General features: G+C 38.5%; 1 protein-coding gene across 3 annotated transcripts; it reads right to left on the reverse strand.

The window, feature by feature from the left end:
* Nucleotides 1-780: 780 nt before the first annotated feature.
* On the reverse strand, nucleotides 781-23,024 carry TXK (TXK tyrosine kinase). Of its 3 annotated transcripts, XM_026078646.1 has the most exons (15): nucleotides 22,132-23,024; nucleotides 15,527-15,584; nucleotides 15,167-15,263; nucleotides 14,068-14,279; nucleotides 13,040-13,105; nucleotides 12,266-12,320; nucleotides 11,407-11,486; nucleotides 10,567-10,694; nucleotides 8,840-8,914; nucleotides 7,686-7,857; nucleotides 6,781-6,997; nucleotides 5,731-5,795; nucleotides 3,920-4,038; nucleotides 3,084-3,241; nucleotides 781-1,692 (listed from the first exon to the last, which is right to left on the reverse strand). In XM_026078646.1, the coding sequence occupies exons 1-15, from the start codon at nucleotides 22,145-22,147 to the stop codon at nucleotides 1,624-1,626; spliced, it is 1,587 nt and encodes a 528-aa protein (XP_025934431.1). In that variant the 5' UTR covers nucleotides 22,148-23,024; the 3' UTR covers nucleotides 781-1,623. The 3 variants fall into 3 exon arrangements, with proteins under 3 accessions (XP_025934431.1, XP_025934432.1, XP_025934433.1); XM_026078647.1 differs by lacking the exon at nucleotides 22,132-23,024 and having other exon boundaries at nucleotides 15,167-15,261; nucleotides 15,527-15,541; XM_026078648.1 differs by lacking the exons at nucleotides 781-1,692; nucleotides 3,084-3,241; nucleotides 3,920-4,038 and adding an exon at nucleotides 4,052-4,856.
* Nucleotides 23,025-23,154: the final 130 nt, after the last annotated feature.

Consider the following 23,154-nt stretch of genomic DNA (forward strand, 5'->3'; position numbering starts at 1 on the left):
CCAACAAGCATGAGCAGGGTGCTTTGCACACGTAAACCTACCTCCTATTGCACAGTAGTATAGAATCTGCTAGCTATATATTAACTTGCGGTAATAAAGGTAGCAAAACCAGTTTTACAAGAGCTATTAAAAGAGATTCTTCATATGCTATTCAAAGTCTCTGTGTACTTTTACATTGCAGATGTAGGTTGAATTTGGCATTTGTAGAGCATCACCTGCTAAAAAGCATTGTATGTCTGTGACCTAGGCATAAAGTTGTGGTGAGCGCAATGCACAGCACAGTGTTGTATAAATCTGTATTCAGTCATAGGTCTAATACGGAACTGAATGCTCCTAAGTGAATAAGTCAATTATAAAAGTAAACAGTGCTATTGGTTAGTGAAAATTCTTTTAGCAGATTACAAAAAAGGATAAGGATATCATGTTTCACTTGAAGCAGAAATGCCTTAAAACTGTGTTTGAAAGTACTCCCAAAAATGTAAATGATATAAATAAGAGCTTCCTTTCCTGAGGGATAACAACTATCAAAATGTGAGTTATTAATACCTAGAGTGAATTCGACCTAGAGATGCTGTTGTCTCCTGGAAATTCAAAATCTGTGAAGATTCAGATATTTCATTTTATTGTTGCAGTTATTTTTTAAGTTTGGAAATGGGAAAGAAAGTAAAATTAAGTTATACAGAATTTGTTCATTCTTCAGATAGCTTTAAGTATTTTGTCTAAAAAGTGCTATAAAATCAAATATGCATGTGTTCATAAATAAGTCACAATGCAATCACATATTAAGAAACTATTTATTGGTAGTGGCCTAACTCTTATATTAAATAGTAGCTAACTTCATGTGCCTTTTCTTTTCTGTAATRTATTTGTATTGATCAAAATTAAGATTAAAAATGAAATGTGAATAATAACGTAAGTCTGGGTTACATGCATTGTCCACATCGGGTGTTACAGAGCCTATTTGAGCTAGACTAATTCACTTCATTTTACTGTCAGGTTCCAGCTTCAGCTCATCCAGCAGACATCCTGGGCGCTTGCAGGGAAGCACCGAGGCAAGTGTTTGTCAAGGGCAAACGTGGGGTGTTGCTCCAGTGGTTGGTCAGTCCGCTCACTGCCACTGCTGCTGAAATACTGGTGCTTTGCTTCAGTGCCGCCTGCCTCGCAGTGCAAAAGGTCTCAGCTTTAAACTTGACCTATTTAGAGCTTTATCAGAGGTTCTTGCATCATTTTGGCTCTCACCCATCTGTATTCCCCAGTCCATGAGCCATATTAAGTAACAAATAATTTCTTATTAATATTGTTACAGGAATTACTGTAGCTCTGATGAAAAAAATAAATGAAAAGGCCTATGTGGTGAGTAAGCTTGGTTACTTCTTTTCAGACAGGAGACTTTTCTCCCTGAACTTGAAAACAGACAGCTTTATAGTCCAAAAACAGTCTTCTGAGGTATGTACTCAAATGACTAAAATTAGGCCAAGCCTGAACAGCTGCTTCAATATGTAGGATGCAGTTACTGTGATTTAAGTAGAGAAGGCTGTAAAAGACTGAGCTTTTTGTATCAACTACATTACTGAGAGACTTAATGCTAACCTTTCAGTAAAAAAAATTGTGTAAAACCTCTGATTATCCCATCTCTGTTATATTTGTTAGGGTCTCTAGTAACTCTGCAAAAGTAGGACGTCCTTCAGGTTTCTGAAAAGCAAAGCAGAGGATAAATATATATTAGCAGTTGATCAATTATGGTACCAGACTTCAGAAGATGGTTACACACAGATATAAACTACCACTTAAAATTACATTTGATTTTATTAATATAGGAGGAAAAAAAGACTGAGCTTATCATTTAAGAAAAATCATGTTTTCTTCAAGTAAATGTGTCAGAAAGTCAATAGACCACTTCCTAAAACTGTGAGCATAGCCACTTTTCAAAGTGTTTCTAAAATTTCTTTAAAGAACATTTATCTCGTTTCTGGACCAGAATTTCCATAGGGTTTCTCCAGCTGCAGTGGGTCGCTGGAAAATGCTGTCTCAGGAAGCCATGATACTCAGGGACATTTCTCGGGCTGCTGAGAAAGTATCTCCCCTGCGGTGTTATTTCATGTCTTGCAATATGGAACAAAACGTTGGTTGATGTCAGAACAGAAATGATGATTTCTTGCCCGCTCTCTCTCTCTCTCTGCCGGCCTGGCATCCCACTGGCTGGTTGCAGTAAGCAAGCAAGCTATGCAGTTCAGATTCCAGTCTCTTATGCTAGCTTTATTAAAGGTCTAAAAGTTCCGTATTAGTTTTAAGATATGGGCTAGAAAGGAGACATGGGATAAAGGACACAAAGGTAGCAATAAGATCCTGCTGCAACATTCAGTGTATGCCTGCTTATTTAAATGAAAGCATTACACAAAGTTCTTCTGAAAGTACTTTTTATCTGAAATTAAAGATTTACTTCCTGTAGACACTATAGGAGGAACCTTAAGAGATTACTCAGATGGAGAGGCCGATGAAATCCATGTTTTTCTACCAGTGTAGAAAGAAATAGTTGCTGGAGAAATGAGTAAAGAACATGAAGTCAAGTACTAAATCAGAGTGGAGGGAGCGAAAGGGGGCAACCTGAGAGAGAAGGAAGCAAACTGTCTGCTGCATTACTACAGCTATAGTGATGTACACGTCCAAAGAAGGTGCTGTAAAATCTGCACTTTGTAGGCAGACCCACTTTGTGCAGGAATATGTTAAAAGATCATCATTCAGAGCAGAGTTAGAGAAAGCTATGTATGACATGGAGGTGTGAAAAAAGTATTACAATTGATGCAGCTGAGAAGTGAGACAATAGTGGAATATTCAAAACCAAGAATGATGTAGACCTATTGTATTGATGATGTGCCTTATGTTTGCTGGATGTAACAACCAAAAGAAACAGAGGCTTGTAAGCTTAGCCATAATTTGTGAAAAGCACAGTGAGAGCTACTGAGGATGATATCAAAGGTATGAAATAAGTATTTAATGCCTCATTTTTGAGGGCTGCCTTTAGATTCACATTACAAATGAAGAATACAGTAAAGTAGTATCACAAGACAATAAGAGCAACAAACCTCGTGCCAGCAGCTGTACATGACTTTGTACACAGTGTGTGATGCCAGATATGGTCGATAAAGTCGGTTACCCTCAGAAATCTCACGGACAACTTCAGAATTTGACTTACTTTCAAAAGGCATTTTACCTTCTGTGAAAACTTCCCACATCAGTACACCTAGAAATGAACCAAAACATTTGGAATAAAAATAATAAAAAAAAGGAATACAAGTTATTTGACAGTATTAGAAGCACAAAAAACACTCCTTGCTTTTTTGTATGTTGAATAAGGCATGAAAATATGGGCAACCTGAGCTGAATGAAATGAGAAAATCAATCAGCAAAATTCTCAGCTGATACAATTCTCCTCCCATTTAAGTCAGCTAAGAAGGTGGTCTATGAAACTGATTGAAATGAATATGCATTTGGCTAATGGTGACATACAGAGAATGCATATTTCAGTCAAAATTTAATTTTTTGACAACTAGGGGTTGGATGGATGAGTATTTTCATGATTAGTAGAGGAACTGGAGATTTTTTTGGACCATATATAAAGTGACACACAAGATCGTGTCTGTTAAATTGTCTAGAAAAAAATTGTCAGGAATCATGAAATTTCTACCCTGTAGGAGAAGTAGGATATAGGATCTGGATGTGCAGAGCAGGTCCTCGAACTCCCAAAAGAGCACAGAGCCTTTCTGTTCAGAAACATACTCTTCCAATGTAGGCGAGATTTAAAAAATGGGGAGGACTAGAGCTAAAGATAGGTAATATCAGTAGAACAGTGCACTTTTCTAAATCTTATCAGACGTTTTAGAGAAACGCAGTATGTTGCACATTAAACTAATCAACTCACCAAATGACCAGACATCTGATTTGCTGCTGTATTTTTTGAAATGAAAGACTTCAGGAGATGACCATTTGATTGGAAACTTGGCACCTGAAGAGCTGATATATTCATCATCAATGACATACCTAAAAAAAAAAAAAAAAATCAGGAAATGGCATGTATTTTAGTGATAGTTAAAGAGCAAGCCATTTTGGTTACATTGCTACAGGCAATTTATAATTCCACAGAACTGTGTCAATATAGAAACACAAAGAAATTGCATCACATATTTGATATAAAATAAACACATTTGGGCACCCTCTATGCCATGCAATTAGAGACATATGTTACAATAAAATATTTTAATGCCATCTTTTAGAGTCACAGGATAGTTATTACTATCATCTCCTGAGTATACTTTGATAGGAAAGGTCACTGCACTGTGGGCAAGAAAGCCAGCAGCAATAAATAATTATTGTCATTTAAAAAGAGACGACCTTTCAAACACTTGTTCCACCTGAAAGCTGCCGGCGGAAGGCTGTGCTTCCGTAACTGCTCGGTGAAATCYGCTGCACAGCTTCACAGATGCGACTCGTGGCGCACTGTTACCGAAGAGGCCCACAAGGACATTTTTGTCGCACGTAAGGCAACAGCCCTGGCCAGTGCACTGAAAGGGCAATTTTCTTTGCCCAAGCTGATAGGAGCCACGGGAACGTCTCCCAGATAAGATGAAGCTATGGCTGACGTACGCTTTTGAAGTACTAAGGCACCATTTTTAAAGGCTAGCAGACTGACCCCTGCATCCATACAAGTGTTGTGCACATTTGCCCAGTATTAACCTTTATGAGCAGTCAACAGCTATTCACTACAGCAGACGTGTTCTCAGGGAAGGCAGGCTGCATGTACTCCTTCTAGAGCGCGTAATGAGGTCACGTGGCGAGAAATTGCCGCTTCGGGTCCCTTTCTTGGTTTGGTGCAGGCACAGAAAGAGGACAGGTTAGCCTAAGTGCAAAAGAGCCGGTCGCGGCAGTTTCAGGCACTCCGAAGGATTAGAGGGTGGTGCCGCGGCCTCTCGGTGGGCTCCTGGGGGGGGGTGTCCCTCCAGCACCCACCTAGTGCCAGGCCCCCATAGCCACTGCTTGGCCACAGTGAGCCATGCAGGGACATTTTTCTCAGGCTGGACCCTGACAACTTTTTTTTCTCACTATGTTTTTTGGTGAATCTGGATGAGTTCAGCCTCCTGATGCCAACCTTCCCCTTTCAGGGAGCAATGCAACCAGCAAGCACTGTCATGGTATAGGACAGCCTTTTAAAAATAAATATTTAGTCACAAACTGCTAGCGGGTTAGAAATATAAGGCGTTTCTCCATGTTTGGCTGGTCTGCGCATTAAGCAGAAAAACCACTTCCTTGCTCGAGAAGCGCAGGCCGGCTTCCTGCCCCCGCGGTACCCCCCGCAGCGCTCCTTAAAGGTCAGCGCCGACACCTGCGCCGGCTGCGAGGGCCTGTCTGCCCTCCCCGCTGCTCAGAAAACTTGCGGGAAACACTTTCTCTAAGCTTCTGGCAGCCCATCACACTCTGAGCCTTTCTATGTCAAAAGAACACTTTTGATTTCTACCACTTAGTTTATCTGTCTTTCTTATGCTCACCAGCAGCCAGAGAGTGACCTGACAGCTAGCCATGGTGCAACAGTTAAATATCAATGCCATCATTTCAATGAACGTTCATAAATTGAGTGCAATGGGATTCTCCAAATCAGCAAAGCAAGCAATGTCGTTAATTCAAGGCCTTGTCACTGAAAATAGAGCACTCAATAAAGTCGCATAAGTGGCTTCATACCTTGCCATCCCGAAGTCAGATACTTTAACAACGTGTTTAGCATTGATTAAACAGTTTCTTGCAGCCTAGGCAAAATGAGAGAAACATATCTGAAATCTGTGCTAAAGCATTTTAAGAAAAATACAACAAACATTTATTTTTTTCAGCTCATACATACAGTTTATATTCTAAAAGGGGATGAATGACTTGCTCAAAAATATAAGAAAAWATGTGAAGTTTTGGCTTCAAGTCAATGAAAATATTTCACCACTGTGTAATTACATATACATAGCATATATCAGACTGAATACTTGAAGTATAAGCTAAAATATTTTCACATATTCCTTCATAGTAAAGGAAAATTTTAGGATGCAGAGTTCAGTTATCTAAGCAGACATATTCCTGAATGCTAGCATTAGGATACTCAGTATGAATTTTTAAAAATGTGTTTAGAAACTGTTCATGACAGAAATCAGGAACTCCTTGGAAGCTTCCAAGACTTTCCATTTCTTCAAGCAGCCAGGGAGGGCAGAGCAGGAAGATTTCTGCTCTGCATCCAGATAGGAGTGTTGGAGAAAAAGCAGAAAGTAAAGAACCCCCCCCCCCAACCTGCCCCTGCCTCCCATAGTCCCCTGTGTATGAGGGGTAGGGGAGAAAAGCAATCCGTATATCCCAGCCTCAAGGCAAGGCAGCAGAGAGCAGAAGAAAAGAGGGAAGAGAGAGATTTTTGTTACATAAAATTCTTCACTGTTGCTGCCCTTTTTTAGTGCTGAGATTATGGTTGTACTGTGATCACTGCATGATAATCCTGTATTGTGAGGCTGTCTTTCCATGCTAACCTCCTGACTTGCTCTGACTTCACTCAGTTATCACGTAGTTTTCCAGCTGCCTGTACACGAAAGAACAGCAGAAGAGTCTTGCTTTCCAGCCAGAGTGCTGCATTCATCAGGAAAACACTGTTGGCTTATTAGATCCAGCAACGCTCAAGTCTTACAGAATACATTAGTGTCCCACAAAATGCAGTGGTGAGTCCCTTATTGTCATTATTTACAGAAAACCTATCATACTTACTAAATCACGGTGAATAAATCTGTTTTTTTCTAGATATTGCATCCCTTCGCACACATCCTGGCACATGCCTAGCAGGACATCTCTGCTGAGTTTCCCTCGTCTTTGCCGAAGGTAGTTGAGGAGGCAGCCATTTTCCATGAATTCGGTCACAACATAGAGAGGCCTGTGGTGTGTGCACACCCCGTAAAGCTGGACCAGCTTTGGGTGGGATAGGTGCCTGTCAAAAATGTCCATGTCTGTCAGGCTATCGTTTCTGCTGGCAAGTAATTAGACTTTTCATTCTCAATACTTGATAAGTTTTATTCGATTGCAGCTGCCCTCAGAGTTGTCCTACTAACACATTTCTGTATACAGTTTCCTCCAAGAAGTTCACTCTGAAATCATTCCATAATAGTTTGTCAGTTAAATATATACAGGCACTGACCGAAAACCTTGGCTTGGCGATCTGAAATGGAAAGGCCTGGCTTTCAGGCAGGGGACATGAGCTGGTGCAAGACTTGGTCTGCATACTTCCTTGCCATGTAATTTGGGAAATTAGGAGAAATGGTAATATAATTTCTCAGAAGATGTAGGTAAGTTTAAGATCTGCCAGTGGTCCCAGAGACACTGAATTACAGATGAAACAATGGTTGTAAGAACAGTTCTCAGCACACATACCCCCCCCCCCCCAGCTTCGCAGTTCAAGGTGGTACCCATTAAAAAAAAAAAAGTCTGGCAATGAGTGTATCGAGCATCTGGAGCAGTCTGACTTAGACCATAAAAATCAACTTTTCTATATTGCACATCAAGTGCATTAACAATTCTCACAATGTTCTTTGGTTGGTTGGGTTAAACAAAATCAGATTATATTTGTTTCTTGGTCATCTCAGTGTAATCTATATTTATTGTACAGCTTTTGTACTTACATCATTACTTTGGCCTCCTCAATGAAATCATCTTCAGACATTGCACCTTCATGGATTGTTTTGATGGCAACCTTGATGGTTGCTTTCCATTTACCCAGCTGAACGACTCCAAACTGCCCGCGCCCAAGCTCTTTCATGAACGTCAGCTCAGATGGGTTTAATTCCCACTCCTCTATAAAAAGAACCCAACATGTTACAGCAGTCGGGCCAGCTTTCCTTAACCGTGCTCCAGGAGAGAGGCTGTGCTCCTTGCTGCTAACGCACACAGCAAAACATCACAACTGTTCATCAACTATAATATAGGTTTGGAATATCTGAAAATTTCCACACACTCATATATGTTTATATATGAAGGTTATTTTATAGCTTGTCGAATGTGAACACTGTTTAAACTGCTTAATGTAGGAACTTCTGCAGCTTGAAGATAAGGCAAATGTTCAGTTTCAATTACATATGAGAACTTCTTTGGCATTATCATATTTGATGTTTTTAACTCTGAACCACTTCCAGACTGATAGTTTAGCTTCAGAAATAGTTACTGGCTGCCTTCATATCAATCAAAATAGTTCTGCCCTCCAGACACATTAGGCCTTGATATTCACAGGAACATTCACAGGATAATATGTGATTTTGGAGATTCCTGTTTTGTTATATATATGCATCAGCCAGATTATTTTAACTTCCTGCTGTATATGCACAAAACCAGCATTTATTGTTTGTTTTCTAATACTGTATAAGATTTTATTCTTATTTCTAAAACTTGCAGAATTGACAAAGAAAATCTTCCTCATAAATAATATAAATTGAAATTTCCTAGGCATTTAAATAGATTCAAATTTCCTTTGATAGGCCATTAAATGCGTATTTGAGTCTTAGGTCTGCTTACAAAATTCCACATAACTCAGAAATGCTCTAGTGGTTATAAAAGAAGCACAACATTGCTAAACTGAATTAATCCAGCCAGATGTTCTCTTTGGTTCTGACACCTTACTAGGAAATCAGTGTTTATTTCCAGTGAATATGCAACTGTTTATGTGTTTGTCGTTACTGGAAAATTTCATTGATATAATAGAATAATTAACCTGATGAGTGCGATACAAATTTTTGGCTAGACAGATACCTAACTATTCGCCAAAACATTATTCAAAATTTACCATAACTAAACCCTGCTGTTGCTGGTGAAGAACATCCCATTGAGCCAACTGGATGCCGGAGACGAGTGATAAGCCCTGTAGGAAACAAAGCAATAATATTCTGTTGACCAATTACCCCATTTTAAATTATGCTATATAGTATCTGTTCTCAAACAAAAAATATTTTGGAATGCGATTTACATTTCCTACTGCTTGAAGTTCTTTTTTTTTTTTTTTTTTTTTTTACAGCTTGTTCAGATATAACATTATAGTGAGAAGAAATGGAGGAAGACTATGTTCAGTAGGGCCCTGAATACAGGGAATGAGAAGACAGCCTCTTTTCAGTCTGGCAGATGAGTTACTGTTTAGAAAGACAAGTACTGTTTTCAAAGTGTCACATAATTGTTTTTATTTCTTTTTAAATATTATTAATAGATGTATGACAGTAGCACCTTGGGATACCAGCTGAGATCTAGTCAGTCATTGTACAAATACACATGATAAGACACTTCCTACCTCAAATAAATGTTATCCAAAATTGTTGCTTAATTAAATAAGTATATTAACATTTTCATAGCATTTTACACCTTTGTAAATGCATTTTTATTCTACTATGAACTTTAGCCCACTACAAAAGTATTTATACTTTCATACAACCAAAAGTGATACTCTTGCTTGTTCCTAGTACGTTGGTAATCTTAAATACTGCTACACAAGATATCACCCACCTAGGCTTTCTCCTTCAGCAGGATTTCTCAGGATTGCTTCCCATCACAAGAAATGTTTTTGTCTGGCATTCTTTCCCTTTGAGTTCATGAGCCAACTGTACCAGTGAAAACATTCTTTTCTACTTTCCTACTACACCTGAAAGTTTATCTTGTTGCAACCTGCCCTTATGTTCCTTTTCTACAAACACAAAGAAGCTGTACGCTTTCCTTTTTTTTAAAGCTGGCTCACTGTGCTCGTCAAGGGCTCCTTGCATCCATCCGTCCATTCTTCCCGTCATTACTTTCAGATCCTTTTCTGTTTCATGGATTTCCTACAATCCTCCTCTCTTGGGCAAAAGGCTCTATACATTYCTGTATCTTCCTTCCTCACCAGTGTGAGGGGCTCTCTGCGTGTTTTCCCATCTCCACTCTTTCAAGGTAGAAACATTTTACACTGTATTAAAATGATAGGCAGAGCCAGGACAAAGGGCTTTTTTTAATGCTAGAAACTATTAAAGGCTGACATCAGCAAACAGCTAGAGGTGGTTAACTCTGGCAGGCTCTAAATCAGTATCAGAGAGTCCTTGTGGTCCCCAATTCTGCCTTTTGACTGTTTTGGGTTTTGGCAAAATCAGTAAAATGCTATCTGCTGATGCATAGAATATTTCCTGTTTTTCTTAAATTGCATGCATGCGAGTTACTGTATTTTAGACAAGCAAAGAATTCTAATCAAATTGAATATGTCACATTCAGTCAAGCATGAACCAACAGCATGAAGAGCAGGTGAACACACGAGGCTTCTAATTTTGTAAAATTCATTTCATTCATGTGTACTAGCTTGGCAGTTTCACTTCCTGCATGGTATACGCACACTGCAGCTACTGCTTTGGCAGAAAGGATCACTGCATATTTGAACTTGTCAGCAAATGTGAAAACTTGTGCCTCTTTTTATAAGGAAAGGAATACAAAAAGGGTTGTTTATGATCTCTCAAAGTCCTGATGATCTTCAGTAGTAAAACCTTACCAGCTTGCATGTGTTACCTGCAGCATTCTGTTGATGATACTGGACGAGTTCAGGAATAGATGAAAAGAGATATTTTTCTGCTACATAATATTGTTCCAGGTGGTTTTTCTTAATTTGGTAATGTCGAATGTCTCCGCTATGACTTCTGAAATCAACAAAAGATTATCACTTAGGATAAAAATTTATAGTGGTTTATACTGTAAATCTGATTAAATTTTACTTGGAGATAATGTACAGAAAAGTCTAAAAACTTGAGATAGAGTTCCCTACTTTAAATGACTTGGTGTAGTTGATACACTGTTTAAGAAAAAAAAAAAAAAAAGTCCTTAACTAGATCTCTATCCCAGCTTTGGGAGATACTGCACCATCTTTTTTATTGTGCAAGTATTTGTTTTTGCATCACTGCATGCACAAGAAATAGCTGTAGCACTTAACAGACATCCCTCCCAAATCAGCATTTATTTGAATCTAAGCTTTTAAAATTAACATGCTCTTCACCACCTGAATTTCCTCCAAAGAGTTAAAAACTTATTCACATATAGTCCAAGATTAAATTTTCCATTCTGGTTCTCCAAAGGCTCTTCATTGGCGCTTTTATTTTATCTGTTTACTTTTCTATATTCCTCCACATTATGTCTTTAGTGCTTTCTGCTCATTTTGCTGCCTGTCCACCCCTGCTTTTTTGGAGGCTCAGAAAGAAGTAATGAGGGTTACATTGCAGCCTGGAGGTGTTTTTTTGAAGGCCAGTCGCATACAGGAAGTGTTGGCTTGCCGCATCCCATCCTGGGGAGTTTTAGGGAAGGTCTTCCTTCACGTTTTGATTCAAACCATAACTGTTCAGAGCAATGCCTACTCACCCTTTAGACCGCGAATACACGGACAGCGTGAGAAGTCCCTGTTGGCTTGAATCTCTGACCACAAATGCGCCTTCTTTGGACTGAAAAGAAATCCATGTAGAGTTATTTATGGCTTTTGAGCTTGAAGCAAACTCCCTTGTGATAGGACTTGTATCTGATTAGCAGGTGCTGTGGAATGCCTAATAAAATGAAGCAGCAGCAAGTTATCTTCTGAAATGGTTCATAAAACTAATAAAATCCCAGGGAAAGCCATTGTCCTTGTTGAGGAGGACCTCTACATATTTACATGTGAGGCACAGAACATTATTACATAGCAGTAAGAAATGTAGAAATTTTTGTCACTATATTAACTGAAGTTATTTGTTGTATGTTAAAGTCTTAGTTGTTATTAAAATTAGTAGAGGAGAATTAGAACACAGAAAGGCTTAATGAGTGTTAACCGAGTTAGAAAATTTAGTAACAGATACAGGGTAGAATAGTATATGGACTATTTGCCCTATACATAAAGAAGATGGGGGATGGAGGGTTATTAACTCTGCCACTTTACTACCTTACTTATTACAGAGATTCCAGTCTTCAATGTTTCAGATAAAAGATAAGCACATTAAACTGCATAAAATTCAATTAATCTCGTATTGAAGATCTGAGTAGAATTTGCTGGGACTGCAACTTAAAATTCTAGGAAGTCTAGATAGTCTACACTGAACGCTCACCCCAGAAAGCTGCCACTTTATTTTAAAGCAATCTCTCTTACTACATGCCGAACAGATTTGGATTTGACTGTTGAAATGTTCTTGATGCCTCTACTGATAGATCTTTCCAGAAATTGTTAGCTGTATTTATAAGCTGCCTGAGTTACCTTCTGCCGTAATAAAAGTTCTGCCTGGCTCCTGCTTATGTTTTTGCAGTACCACCTGCAACAAAGAGACATTCAATGCTTTAATTCCAGATAGTCTTAAAAAAAAAATTAACACATTTGCTCTGTTTAGCAGAAGTAATCTCTCTTATTAGTTGCACTATTCCTAGTTCAAAAGCTGAATAGAGCTATCATTGCATATAATAATCTCTTAATTTTAAATGACTTTATTAGACTTTATTCTAATTATGACAACTATTTTCCCCATTGATTGTGATTAAATATGAGCTCAAACAAAACAAAACCCAGGATACAGTTATGCCAAACTGTGAAGAAGTTTACAGTCACACTCATTGTTTCAGGCCTCTCTTCACTAGAATTTTGGAGAATTTTATTCTTCTCTCCAGCAAACTAGCCAGAATTAGCTTCTAGTCAGTTAATAATATGTTCACAACAGGAAGAGCTTAGAATATAGAAACATCGTGTAGTGAGCCCACGCAGATAGGAAACATCTGGATTCTGACATTCTGATTCATGCAAATGAATTGTTATGGTATTCAATGTTTGTTATACACCCAGAGCAAATAGTTCAGAATGAATTAACCAACTTGATTCTGAGAGTAATGTTTTCTCACAAAAAAATGAGAGCTTCTGGTAAGCTCTCCAGTAAAGAAAAACACCCGTTTATATCTAATAAAGATGAAAGGATCAAGCTCTAAAACGTGCCACTCCATTTTGAGAAAAGAAAGCACAATAATCATTTTCAAGTGTACTTACTCGTAGGTTTCTAAATTGTTTTGCTTGTTCTCAGTTACATAGTTGCTGGGAATTAGACCTTCATTCCTGAAACAAATACATATTGAGGTAAAATATTAATAGGGCTTTTTAGACTATTGGCTATATCTTTAGATACAGGATCCCAATGTACGGATTGAATAGAAGTCCAAGTCCCTTCATCCTGGGACAATGTATCTGCCCCACAGCTGTGGATAACTACTGAATTGAAAAAGTCAACTGGGGGAAGTATTTGCAGAGTGCTTAGAGCAGCATGTTAATGAGAATTTTCAATTAAAGCCAAAAGAAAGTTAAGAAAAAATTATGCTTTTTCTCAATCAGAAGCCATGCTCTTCAGTTCTGATGTTGGACCTATACAAAGCTTTTATATGAAGATATAGAAAGACATGAAGATATATATGAAGATGAAGATATATGAAGATATATAAAATATGTGCATGCATGTGTATACAARATAATAATCTAGTGGACTCTCACTGCAAATATGAGTGGAGAAAAAGCATTTATAAATATTTAAAGGAGTGATTTGAGTAAAAATAAAACAGTTGTTATATATCATATAACCACTCCCAAAATCAGGGTATCGGATGAACTGAAGGAAATGCAAAGGAACAAACAGAAAAGCAGAAAGGATCCTAAATGAAATTATGATCTAGACTTTCTAAAAAGTCCAGGAATTTTTGGATCAGGGATTTTGTTTCAGCCCAATATCTTACTAATTTCTATGGCTTTTATGAACTCCTTAAACATCTAGACTGTATTGTAAAGCACTTGAAGTATGGAAAGCTGAATTTTTGCATGTCTCAGTGCCCAGTGAGTCACATCATTGCTATTTTTTTTTAGTAAGGAACTTACTAAATCTAGAACTTAAAACAGTTTAAAATCTCTCTCCAAAATGTCACACATCTCTTGTTCTATCTGTTTGCTTTTAGAGAAGTTCGTTTTAGGTTTGTTTGTTTGTTTTTCTGTGTAGGAAGATAGATAGATAAAAATAGATCCCCCTCTCTTACCCATACTGATCTCTTGCCTTCCACCAGTGGGGGTCATACTTTTCAAGGATAATGTATTCTTCTGATTCCTTGAGTGTTAAATCAGAGGGTCCTCTAGCAAAAAAGTCATAGAGTGCAATAACTTTGATCTTTTGTGTGTAGTCTTCCAAGGCCTCGGGGGGTAGAGGAGGTAATGGCTTCTTCTTAAACTGTTGAACCAACTGCATCTTACGCTAGTGAAAGAAAAAAGTATCTTTCATAATTGATCTCTTTTTCCTGCTGTTTCTTATTTAATTCACCTATTATTAACATTATCATTACATTTTCTTGGTTACTAAAAGGAATAAATCCTGATCATTATTTCACACTGTATAGTGCTATCACTCAGTCTCTTACAAACAGCGAGACCTACATTCAAGTGCCTTGGTGTCAAAGCCAAAATTACAATGAAAAGCACAACAAATAATAGACAAAACATCCATTTACCCTAATCCCCATGCTTTCAGTGACTTCTGCACGATATGAATGCTGGGATAACTCCCCAGCTGGTGTAAATTAGCAGAGTACCATTGAAATCAGTGGCTGGGAATTTGGCCATTTATCTGAAGAATTGACATGGATATGAAGGGCTCTGCAGACATTTGTAGCAAATCAGCAGAAACATAATCATTTCCTTTTGCAACAGCTTAGGTTCTGGGTTTGCACTCAGCTATGCTTTGGAAACTCAGATTAATTCTATTTAGATCTAGTAAGACTGAGGGGGAGGTTTCACATGYCAGCTGAGTGAGGCTAGCTTGCTTCTGCCAGAAAAAGAGCAGCTGCACCCTTCTCACCTCCCTCGCTTGGACACCCACAATGTGGGAGAGGGAAGGGGAAACACCCTGACCAGTGACAACAAGCCTCCTGGTCAAGTCAGCCAGCCTCAGAAACGTCACCGTGACCCTGTTTGCACACTCAATGTAGATCTTAGAACACCTTTACTTTGCATTTTTTTTTAAGCAACTTCAGGAATACATGCTCAGGGGTTATTTACTCCTGTACTTGTTCTGGTAGTGGGCCACTGTATGGCACATCACCTCACTCCTTTTTTTTTTTTTTCACCTACCAAAACATTACTTACCCTGTACTTCTGAGTAGATGTGTAGGAGACTTCTTTCTGTGAGGCTGAGCACTGTGTCACCAGGCCAGTATCCGGGTCCAGGTTCATTCTCATTGCTCTAATTTTGAAGAACATGAAGTATTTGAATGAATATGTAGATATAAATATTCATTAAAAATGCTCACATGTAGATGTGTATGCATACGTATATATGTATGCAATGTATATATATGTCTTCATTCATGTTGGGGTATACAGGGTAGAGCTTATTTTAAACTTCTGCATAATTAGCAGTTCTACTGAAAATGGGTTTTTAAAAGTCTTTTATGTACAAATATTTTGATTGTCTTAATTGCTGAAAAGCTTATGCATTTCACATACCTTTTATGCACTGTGCAGCAGCAGCAGCAGCAGCAGAAAACAGACTGGATGGTGTGATCTGTGAACAGGAATATTTTCTATATTTGCAGTGTTCTTGTTTATTCATTTACAAAATTAACAAAATTAAGGGCTAGGATATGTGCTTAGCAGTATTATTAGCTCTGTCCTGCTGTGAAATAGTTGGTAAATCATTAAAGCTGAGTTTGCATCTGTGTAAGAGAGCAGAGCTTCCCTCCCACTCCAGCTACACGTTCCCACTGTGTCCCTTACAATGGCTTCAATAATTATAAGGCCATGTGATGAATTAAATCAGCTCACAAAATCAGCAAAAAAAAAAAAAAAGAAAAAGGCAAAAAGAAAGAATGAGTTGTCAGCCAGATCAGTACTGATCTGACTGATCACACAGCCATGTATGCTCTAACCAATGCAACCAAGGGGAAGGTGATCAGGGACAGGAGGTGGAGAACTGTCCCCTTCAGCAATGACAGGATTTTTAGATCACTTAAGCCAAACACAAAGCCACACTTATAAGACAAGTTTTTTTCTTATTTTAAGATTTATTAAAGGAAACACAATACATTCAATTCTTTGAGTTAATACTGATTTTCCTGCTTTTGTTTAAACCACTAATATAATGCCTTCATTAGTGCAGGCTTAAAATAACAGAAGATGGGCTTTTCACTCACGTAGCAAGTGGCTGACAAGCTTGAGAACAATACATCAGCTATATATACATGTTCATGAGTCAATCCAGTATATATTGCATGAGTAGCAGGAAAGCTATGATATTATTTCAGTTGGTTTTAAGCATGTCAGATGATATTGAGGAGAAGATTTGAACAGAGTAACTGAATGGTTTGCAGTCACTCTGGTCCTGCCATCTGTGACCTCCCCTCCTGCCTGTGCCACGCCACCAGGGTTTTGTCCGGCAGCTGTGGCTGTGACCCCATCCCCTTTGCATCTGCGCAGCTCTTCCCCACCTCCCCGTGAGCCGAGCAGCCATGAGGCTGGCAGGAGACTCCTCGAAAGAGCAAAGTCTCTGCAGGCTTAGCCCTTGAGCGGGCTTGCGGCAGACACACGGTGCAGGAGCGGGTGGGAAGGCAGCAGCCCCAGGGTCAGGAGGCTTCCGGAGGTGCCTCCTCCAGGCACGAGCCCCGTCCTCGTCTTGCACGTACCCATCACCCCCAGCCCCAGGGCAGGCCGGCCTGCATCCCCAGCCTGCCGCCTGGGGCCCACATCTCCAAGAGGCGGCTATGGCTGATTTAGGCTCTCTTAGTAAGTACGAGAGCTAGGCGTACAGAGAAAAGGCTTCTGTCATGTTTGGCTGCACTGGTAGAAAATAGTCTTCAAATCCCACACCAGTGAGTCCACCCCTGAGGCTGTAGCACTGGAAGAGGCCTCAGACATTTACTTGAAATAACCTTCCTGAAGTCTCAGTATTTTGCTGCTTTATTGTTCACTTGATACGTCTTTGTACAGTCTGATCGGTATCTTCCAGTTTATTTGTTTTCCCTCATGGCATTTTTTGGCTTATTTATCTTAATGATCTAATCCAGTCTGGTATGATAAACAGAATGGTCTAGCTAGTGGCCTATAATACTTTTTACCAATGCCTTTTACCAATGCTTCAGCAAAGTGTGTTGAGACTAAGCATGCTAGCACTCAAAACACTAAGTATCCTTACTTACACTGATGAAAATAGGATTATTTTCTCTATAAATGTACACAGCATGTAGAAAATCTTGCCCTAATAAAAGGAGGAGGAGAGAATGTCAAACATCAGAAAGATAAGATCGAATTAGTTCTGGGTCGGAAGAGGAAGAGACCTGTCTCATACATGTTTTGGTTTGAGTATTTACCATGAAAGTCATGGGGCAATTTCCCTTAGACCGTTGCATCCTGTGAAGAGCCTATCGTGTGGGAAGCTGGCAAGCCTGTATTAATCAGAAGACAGCATCAACTGCTTGATAAAATTTTCCACTGACGGCTATGCAAAGCATGGGGATTACAAATACCCAAGTCAGCTGACACTGACAATTTTCTTTAAAGAAACCAGAGCAGAAGATATGGGCAATGTAATTTATTTGCTGCATAATTTTCCAGGGTCCATTAAACTGTCCCTTGATTGTTAAAAACCATAGCAGCTGAACTTTGCCTGAACACAGTCTCTAGCATTGGTTGACTATAGGGTCTAGTTAATTCATATCCTAGATGAGAACAAACTTGGAATGAATAATGTTTTTTTTAAAGTTGGGTGGGAAATATTTCTGTTTTACTACCATTGCTTTTCCACTTCTTAAGAAAAAGAGAAATCCCAGAGCAAAGTGAAGTCAGGATGCCAAGAAACAAGTGCCTCTAACATGGTATTGAATTAGTGCCCTGGAAGTGTATTGCATGACATTGTTGTCTTGCAAGAACTGTCCTTCAAGGAAAATTGCTATTACAATTTCAGTAAAAAAAAAGTGTCATTTAAATTTCAGCATGAATAATTACATGCTGTTTACCAAAATTTCCCAAATATTTTAAGAAGGAACTGTGTTTTTCCCCTGACCTAGATTATGTTAGGTTTCATAATGGCTTTTACAATGGCTTCTGTACTCCATGACAAGCGAACAATGTGGCTGAAAAAATTCCTGGGTTTCTATCACTTCAGCCAGTGCCTTGAAGTTTAATCAGTATTTAGCAATGTGCCAAAAGGAACCTGACATGTGAAAGCTTGTCTGTTCCTTCTGATTATACCATCTGGTCCAGGTAAATATGTTATTCTTCCTTAGATAACTTGCTCTCCTTATGAGAACACTCACTGGAAATATTTAGCCCAAGCACTGCGGAGTTTCAATGTTATGTAAGAATGATGTTCTAATAAGATTTTAAAGATTTGGCTATTACTGTGAAAGCAAGGAGTCCTACATTCAGACTGATGTTACGGACATAGAAGTCTGTCTTGCTTTTCTTTATGAGCCCAGTGATTTGAATAAATTTAGACTGTAAGCTCAGGAATTCCTTTTGCTGTCAGTGACTTTCAGGCTTGTTCTGCTAGTGGTTGCTTTTCATATTTGAATGTCCTTTGCTATGCTAAAAGCAATTAGCAATAAATGAATGTATGCAATGACTTTAAAAACATCTCAAGCATATCTAATATTAATTATTTAGTATTTAGATTAAAGCCAGATGCTTCATGGGACTCATGCTTTTATTTGGCCAGTGATTCTTCCAAGGTTAGAGTGTCTAACCAACTAAAGATCACAAAATATAACAGCTTGGCAGGCTAAAGGTGAAGGCTCAGGTTAGACCAAGGCTCAGATAAGCCCATTCTGCAGTGAATTCTTGGGGCCTAAGGAGTAAGATAGTTCTGCCAGGTTTGCTTCTCCTGCTTCTTCCTACTGAGTATTTTATGCATCCAGTCAAGGCCTATCAATCCAGCAGATATCCATCATCCTGAATGAAGGGCATTGCCAGCTCTTTGAAAATCAACCTTCCTATACATATGACTGCCTCTGTTTTCTGCAACATGGCTTCCAAAATTCTTTTGGCTATGCATTACTCCTGTAGCACTTGTAGAATTAATTCAGTAGAAATTAATAGAAGAAATTAATGCATTGCAAGTTGTTAACTTCTGTTTGCAAAATCATCAGGTCTACCGGGAAACAGTATCAAGGAACATATACAGAGAGGCCTTCAGTTCCACGGGGCTTAGAATCACAGGCCTTGGACTAGGTCTTGCTTCAGTTATACTGAATTATGGGTGGTTTTTAAACCAAGAAACGTTGACCTGATGGACTGGAATTTCAGCATCTCAAGCAAAGACCAATGTATTGATCTGCACATTTTACATCTCCCCCCAGTCAGTCATCGGTAGTGGTATTGTGCTTCTTGCACAATGCATCTCACCATTTTTTTCTTCCTTTGGTTAAAATCAGGCTCACTAGAGAAAGGCCCAAAGCTGCTCCGTGATGCTGTGTAGAAAAACCTGGCCAACACTGCAAATGTAAAAGGCTTTGATGCACTGAATGAATAATTTGACTAGCCTAGCTTACATCTCAATCTTCTGCTAGCAACACAGGAAGAYCTTTACATCTAGGGCTGCTGCCAGGTGCCATAGCAATGCTGACTGAAGTGCTACAGGAAGTCTGCATTTCCTGACTGACGCTTCTCATAGTTATACACACGCTCCTATAACCGATCTTGCCTGCTTTATTTATTTATTTTCTTATATTCAAAATGAAAAAAACAAACTGCATTTTAATGTGAGAAATTTATTATCTTTAAAATGTAAAGAATAAGAAATGGAAAATAAATATAATTAACACAGTTTTAAATATTCCTTCTTGATTTTCCTTTGTACTATGCCCTAATTCAAATCACTGAAACCATTGGAAATATTCTGATTTCCTTCAATTTTGGATCAAGCACCTTTTCTTTAGCAAAACACTGTAATWTGTCAAAGACAGTTAGAGAGTCATAAATGTAAGCCCTGACCCCCCTGGTCCCTACCTCAGCTACTCACATTATCTGAAGGGTTCATCACTTAAAAACTAATCATTGTTGATATCAGTGAGAGTTGTGCTTCTGTAAGGAAATCAGATTTTGGATCGTGTTTTGGATTCCAGTTTTTGAAGAGAACAGAGACCAATCGGATTTAACATATTATGAATGACAGACAATGTTTGGACAGGACATTGGAAAGAAACAGAGGTTAACAGAAAGAAATATTCAATAATTTTTAACAGTAAATTATTTTTTAGAAGTCTCTTAAAATAAAGCAGTTATGGACCCTCCACTCTTTTCAGGTCCTGCTTCTCTGCTTCCTACATAACCAAAAATTTTCCCACAACTTCCAGAAAAATTGGTTAAATCATGCTTATTTTAAATCCACAGGCAGGAAGGTTTCTCCACAATCCACAGCCCCACTAGGCTTGTCAACCCACATTTCCCTGAGTTCTGTCAAAACATAAGCTACCAAAACACGTTTAGCCTTAATCCTCAGCAGATATAAGTCATCATGAAAAAATTAAATTTGTTAGCTTAGAATCTAAGTTAAAATCAATCAAGAGGAGAATTTAGGCCATTGAATCTAAAGTTTACCAAGACTTCCTTCTTTAATGGCATGGAGAATCTCATTTCTCCAATACCTGATGAAAGGCTGTGAGCTCAAAGTTCAAGTAATGCAGACAGAGAATTCAGAAAACAAAATGCAGCCCATTTCATTGCTTATGTCTTTTCTTTTCCAGAAATGGCTTTATAAGGAGGGAAATACTTGTTTTTAAAACAGTAACATATTATCTCTCTGATGACTGATTAACAAATATGAATCCCAACTCTAGTACAGAGTCAGATTAACCTATAGGATCATGATGCCCAAACCCAGACTTCTTAGCATGCACAGTTTTGGAAAGAGAGAAAAGATACCGTGGCATGAGAAGCATGTGGAAGTAGTGGAAATTACAGAAACTGATACTGAAGCCAGCCTTACAAATACCTCTTAAAAATTTGCAGCTAACTTTTTAACAACCAACCGAGATAGAGGCCTGTTAACAGTTCTGTCTGTGCACAACAGAAAGTAGATGGGATGCTAGAGAAAGAAAAAGATTGGTCTGTAGTGAGAAGGAACAGCTGCGTGCTTGAGAACCTGAAAGTCCCAGGAAAACAGAAACGGCACAGTGAAAACTTGGAAGTCCTTTGAGCTGCTCCATTGCTATCAGTAGCTCTACTGCAATTTAAAATGATAAAGTTCCACAACACCCAAAACCTAGCAGCACGCTTTGGATTGATATACTTGTATATATGGCCATGTCCTATTTCCAATTATAACTCGCTTTGTTTGCCAGTATTTGGGAAGCAGTACCAAAGGGTTAGATAAAAGCAACAAGTTTAGTTAGAAGCGACTTTTTATAATTTTACTACTTTACAAGTTTCTTGGTTTGAGTTTCTCTTTCTGATTCACTGTTTCCCAAACCATTGCTAATTTTGATAGGATTGGGCTAAAAAAAAMCCCTAAGACTTGAGTTCTTGTGTCATGTCCTGCACAAAGTTCTTGCTCTTGCAGGGCAGATAGGTTAACTATATACAATGGCACATTGAGAAATACTCAAACTTAGCTTTACGCATCAAAAACAAATCTTCACTATAACACAATATGCTTCCTGAACAGGTAGGTCTGTCAATTTTTAGCAGTACCAGAAGATCAATGATCTACTAGAAATCAATAGTATAGTTTCCTTCTAAAACACTTTAAAAGACAAACTTTCAGCTTTTCACATGTGCAAGTTCAGGCATTCTGTATTTTCCTGTGAGTTAATTGTGCACTGTTGGAAAGTTGGCTCTAATTCTACTAAGCTTTTTATTCATGTCTATGCTGTACATGCTTTTAAGGACAGTATTTGGAAACATCTCAATATCTGTCTGTAATCAGTCATATCATAGACTTGCATCTGATCAGTAATTTTGAAAGTCAAGATGAGCAGTCTGAACACAGATCATCTAAGTTACGCAGGAGAATACTGTTTGGTACTCTTATGGCAATTTTAAGTAGGTCATTTGCTAACTACACTACTACTGCACAAAATAAAACTTCAAGATCCAAATATGCGACTCAGTCTACTTACAGGTAGAGAGAATCATATCTGGTTGTCTGCTTACATTCAAATGGAAATGCAATCCTTTCTTCGTCAGTTGTGCTAGTATAAACACCCCTAGCTCAGCTCTTAGCTCTGATATGAAGCATGGTATAACACAAATACAGCTCAACCCCGCCTACTTTCCTTTAAAAAAAAAAAAGAAAGACTAGATACTCATCTCTGTAAAAAAAAAAAAAAAGTCAGTCTGTCTGCTTTCTAGTATCAAATGTATGTTTTACTGCCAAATTACTAAACGAAAATCAGGATGGCTAAGTATTGATTAAAAAACAGGGGAAATTAAAAAAAAAAAAAAAAACACAGCAGATATATACCCCCAAATTTGGTTCGATTCAGATTAAGTTTTGATCCTGACATTTAAAAAAACTCAGTTATGACAGAAAGGGGAAGAAGGAATGAAGTTGCTTAAGGAAGACTGAGTTCATCCAGAAGAAATGATGGTGTGATATTTCAAATGGTCTTTGAGGATATTCAGAGTCAGTAAAATAGCTGACTGCAGAGATGCTGCAATCCTGTGCAAAATTTACCATCTGGGGCTAGATGTATTTTAAAAAATGCATTAATCCATAAGCTAGGTGCCTCTGAGTACCTGAAAAGCATTCTTCAGACAAGAGGCTTTCTTCCCTTTGAATGGAAGGACTTAGACAAAGCAGCGGGGGGACCTAAGCATCTCCAAAACTGATTACAGAAATACCAAAATGGAGCAATGATGGACTGCATTAAGCTAACTACAGTCTGCTTTAATAACATGATTTGAAATAGACTTGACCATATGCTTCTCTGCATGAAAACTCTTTTTGCAAATAGGCAATCCAGTCTCCATCACACAGGGCAATAAGGGGCAGAAGTAGTAGATAACACCACCCCCCCCCCCCCAGTCAGGAGGTGAATACAGCAAAACCGGAGTGCACGTACTCCTCACATCTGTAAGTACAGTTAGGTTAATTTAAACAGACTTTAGCAAGGCTGTGGAGACTTTAATCTCTAGCAGAA

This window comes from Apteryx rowi, unplaced genomic scaffold (assembly GCF_003343035.1).
Source record: "Apteryx rowi isolate R43461 unplaced genomic scaffold, aptRow1 scaffold_481, whole genome shotgun sequence".
In the NCBI taxonomy this organism is placed as follows: Eukaryota; Metazoa; Chordata; class Aves; order Apterygiformes; family Apterygidae; genus Apteryx; species Apteryx rowi.

Bases quoted from the DNA above. Each gene is read 5' to 3' on its own strand.
- TXK (XM_026078646.1), bottom strand. The intron at 12,321-13,039 runs GTAAGTACACTT...TCTTTGTTGCAG, and splicing joins AACAATTTAGAAACCTACGA to GTGGTACTGCAAAAACATAA. The intron at 6,998-7,685 runs GTAAGTACAAAA...CATTTTTGACAG, and splicing joins GAGGAGGCCAAAGTAATGAT to GCACCTATCCCACCCAAAGC.